The 4416-nt window shown below is 34.6% G+C and overlaps 1 protein-coding gene across 1 annotated transcript; it reads right to left on the bottom strand.

Moving 5' to 3' along the window:
* Positions 1-1006: 1006 nt before the first annotated feature.
* LOC120129616 (UDP-D-apiose/UDP-D-xylose synthase 2-like) lies at positions 1007-4214 on the bottom strand. Its single transcript, XM_039147084.1, has 9 exons — positions 3810-4214; positions 3458-3550; positions 3111-3218; positions 2261-2375; positions 2047-2180; positions 1834-1935; positions 1651-1743; positions 1403-1538; positions 1007-1313 (listed from the first exon to the last, which is right to left on the bottom strand). The coding sequence occupies exons 1-9, from the start codon at positions 4077-4079 to the stop codon at positions 1201-1203; spliced, it is 1164 nt and encodes a 387-aa protein (XP_039003015.1). The 5' UTR covers positions 4080-4214; the 3' UTR covers positions 1007-1200.
* Between the last annotated feature and the right edge of the window lie 202 nt (positions 4215-4416).

Raw genomic sequence — 4416 nt, 5'->3', positions numbered from 1 at the left:
TTAAAATATAACATTATGTATATATTTATAATTTTAGATTGTATTTGATATATTAAATAAAATTATAATGTGAAAAAATATGATATATATATATATATATATTTTATATGGCTAGAGAAAGTCGAAAAATTTGAACCAATCTTTACCATAATACTATAAATAATTATATTAAAATTAGTATGGAAACTCAAATAACTCGACTCAAAATTCTTAAACTCGAATAAACTCAAAAAAAATTCAAGTTAAGTTCGAATTGTAAAATACAACTCGTCAACTCAAATAATTCAATTTCGAAGAAGAAAATTATTTTACTTAACTCCATCGAATGGTAAAAAGTATTCAAGTTGGAAGAAATTTCATGCCCATTTCCCATCTAGTCTTTTTAATTCATGTATATTCGCCAACGCTATGGTTCAGTCGTGTAGAAAGATTAAGCATGTGTTAATTAAATTTTCGGTTATCTTGTTTTTCTATTAATTACAAGAAATCGGGCCTCCTTTTAATTCTTTCAACAAGAGCAGTTCCATTCCATTATGAAAAATAGTAGTTTAGATTCAGATTAGATGCTATAAATTGAGAAAATAAAACCTTTATTTTTAGATTATTCTTCAAGGACATTATATATATCATAAAAATATGTACATTGGTAATATTACTAAATTGGACAAACGGCAAAATTCTTCAATGATAAAATTACGTTAAATCACACACACAAAAAAATAGGCACAAGACAAAACACAGGAATGGCCAGCCAATTCAGAAAGAAAAAATCGAAGGACCAACCGAACGATAAAATTCTTAAAAATTTTAAAGTCTCATATAATTCAAGTATTTTTTTTATTTTTATTGATAATCTAAATTCGTCTCATATAAAATAATTTTTTAAGTTCATCCCTAACATAAAATTTTACTAACCCCATCATGTCTAGCCCAAAACCCTTTGGAATAATAATAATAATAATAATAATAATAATTAAACAATATCGTTCCCTAGTAGAATCTGATGTCCCCCACAGAATTCCATTATGAGAAAACAGTTGGCTACAGAGAGCTACCAACACATAAAAAAGACACCCAAAATATTAATGCTTGGCATAAAACAAAATTAGACAATTATGATATATTTAAAGACTTCCTAAAAGATAACAAACAAAAGCACATTTTACGTAATTCCTTTGCTTAGGTATGGTCTTTGTTTCTTTAGGATGCAGTAGGTTTTACCATGGCTTTCTTAATAGCCTCAGCATAAGTCCTGTGTTGGTAGGTCAATGTAGATTCGAGCAAGTCCCAAAGCGACGTCTTGGGGTTCCAACCTAATGCATCGTTAAATTAGATTTAGATGGCTCAGAATTCAAATTTGGAGAAACTAAAGATCATGAGAATAAACAAGCAAGAAAGATACCGAGTTGTTTGTTTATTATGGTCATGTCTGGAATTCTCTTGTCGCTATCGTCATACCCCTCGCCGTAAAATTCCTTGGAGCTGACATCAATTGTCGGCGATTCCAGAGCTGGCTCATTACTAACCTTGGTATAGACCTGATGAGCCCGATGGCATAAACAGTTGTAAATTATATACAATCGATGCATCACCATTAACATAAATGATGATATGAACAACAAATTATACATCATCAATTATGCGCTTCACCTTAGTCATCATTTCAGCAAGTTGCCTAACCGTAACTTCATTGTTTGGGTTGCCGACGTTGAAAATGTGACCATTGGCCCTGTCTGGGTTTTCCTGTACAGAAGACACCATTTAGTTTAGCTACTTTCTGCGTTAGTGCCGATGTGGGGAACGAGGAAAAGGGAGAGAAGAATTAATACATACAATCATCAACAGAACAGCTTCAATAGCATCTTTTATGTAAACAAATGTTCTCTGAGACTGGCCACCATCAACGAGCTTAAGTGGCTCACGTCGAAGGAGATTCTGATCAAAGAAAAGGAAAATAGCCATTAGAATTAAGACTGGATACCGAAAACAGAAATTCTAGATGCCTTCGAGGATAGTTTCTACAACTGGGAAACAAGTTCAACATACATTACTGAAGCATGCTAAAACTCTTGGAACTCCTTCACTTGGACCATCAATGCCGGGAATGAAGTCCATCCTAGGTCCAATCCAGTTAAAAGGCCTCACAATTGTGAACTCAAGGCCATTCTCCGCCCCCTCAGCTGGAATAGATAGAAAAGAAGTCGGTAAATCATGTTTAAAGCATTTCAATAGGATCATGATCATTACAAATGATGCTAACCATAAATGAGCCTCTCGATCAATTGCTTAGCACATGCATATGACCACCTCTGCTTCTCAATAGAACCAAAAATGCAGGGTGAGGTATCTTCCTTAAGAACATAGTAGGCAGGATCCTGCAACGTGAATAACAAACTGAATCAGATTCTAAACTTCCTAATCAACAAACATATTAGTGTCAACTAACAAAAAAGGGAAAAGGAACAGTACACAAGGAATCTTAAAAAGCTTAAAGAAAAAAAAATGAAATATACAATTAAACCAATTTCAGCATCTCTGAATTTAGAGATTCATTAAATCTATGCACGAAGAAAAACAGCTTGCTAAGAACATAATTCAATTCAAGAAAAGGATCTAGTCTTAACCTTTCCCTCATGAAGTAAAGAGTTTATACACAGGCCTGCAAATTTATAACACCTACAATTAAAACCAACACGAAACAGCTTTCTAGAGCTAACGTTGTATGGTAAACACCACCAAGAAAAAAACAACTAGTACATGAATAAATAATTTGCAAGGCTTGAGGTTCACATGCAGGGAATTCTAGGAAAAACGAAACATCCAAACATTTTAAACAAGTGAAATCCAATTTATAAAAATGGCAAAACTTGATATGAACCAATCACTTTAATACTACAATAAATTGTTATTACACTGAACAAAAAACACATAACCTCCCGCTTCCAACACGAAGCCTTTTAATGTTTGGTGACCAAGAAAATTGCAAAAGTTCAAAGAAAACCATACCACCAAACAGATCCTTACAATATCATACCTGTTAGGCAGTTAAGTATAGATATCGCGTCTTTCTATTAAAGGATACAAGTGACGAAGAGACGGCCAAAGGCTACCTGACGGAGAGGAGAATCTTTGGGAAGAAAGCTTTGAATGGTTTTACCATACACTTCACAAGTAGAGAAATGAATAAGACGCTTGTTGTTCTCCGAGCAATATTTCACCTACCAAACCACAAATTCACATAAAAAGACCACAATATCAATTTCACCTTCGATCTTTAAACATCAATAATAATCAAAGCCCTCCTCACTCATAGCAACATCAATAGCAATAACCTCTGATAGGAAAAAAACTGATACCGTTATATATGAAATACTTATCAAATCTCTCCTCATTCGCATCAACATCAATAAACTAAAACAGAAAAAAAAATGAAACCGTTATAAAAAGAAATGCTTACCACAGGAAGTGCATCAATAAAATTGCTGTAGATCGTGTCAAGCGGACGTGTATTATAGTCTGCCGGAGTACAGATCGCTGCAAGATTTACCGTCTATATTGTCGCAAAAAAATTTGAAATCAGAAAAACCAACTTTTAAACAACAATGAGATAAATTAGCTCGAGAAAGAAATTTAAAAATAACACAGAATTGAACCAGGTCTAAGAAATTAAATCCAAAGAAAAGACTAGGAAACGGAAAATGAAATCAACGTATAGAGAAATAAATAAATAATTCAAAAGAACCTTGATCGCCAGCAATTTTTTTTCACAAAAAAAAAAAAAAGAAACAGCAATAGATGCAAGAAATTACGAGATCCGCCATCTTGATGAGGCCTTCGAGCCTAGAGTCGTGCTTGATGTTAAGTCGGTGGAAGTGGATACGGCCAGCCCAAGGGAGAGAGTCAGGCTCGAGGAGGTGCTTAACCTTGTCATTGTAAACGTCCACGGCAAGAACCTTGTGCGGCGTTTCCGACATCAATTTCTCGCAGAGATGAGAGCCAATGAAGCCTCCAGCTCCAATCATGCATATGGTAATTGGCTTTATCTGCCTCCCGTCCAGATCCGTTCTCGTCGTCGCCATTTAAAAAGAAACTGGTGTTTTCCGATCTTCTAACGCCGGCGGTGAGAAAAAGTAAATTATTAGCAGCGAGAGGGGAAATAGAGAGAGAGATTTGAGGATGGAGGAATGAAAGAGGGATATGGCCTTGCGTAAATATACGTGGAGATCCTTTTACAGTGTGCAACACTAAATGAGGGGTCGGTATTAATGCATACTCGCGCGCGTGTATCCACTGTTGTACTCCACCGACGAGGAACATGAGGAACATGTGGAAACTTTAAATTATTATACAAATTTGAAAACTATACAGTTTGATTATATTTTAATAATATTAGTTCATTGGTCAATTTAAAGAAAT

The sequence above is a fragment of the Hibiscus syriacus genome, unplaced genomic scaffold (genome assembly GCF_006381635.1).
Source record: "Hibiscus syriacus cultivar Baekdansim isolate YM2019G1 unplaced genomic scaffold, ASM638163v2 tig00001644_pilon, whole genome shotgun sequence".
NCBI lineage: Eukaryota > Viridiplantae > Streptophyta > Magnoliopsida > Malvales > Malvaceae > Hibiscus > Hibiscus syriacus.
The sequence above is the reverse complement of the archived record's forward strand: the minus strand, read 5'-3'. Positions and strand labels throughout refer to the sequence as shown.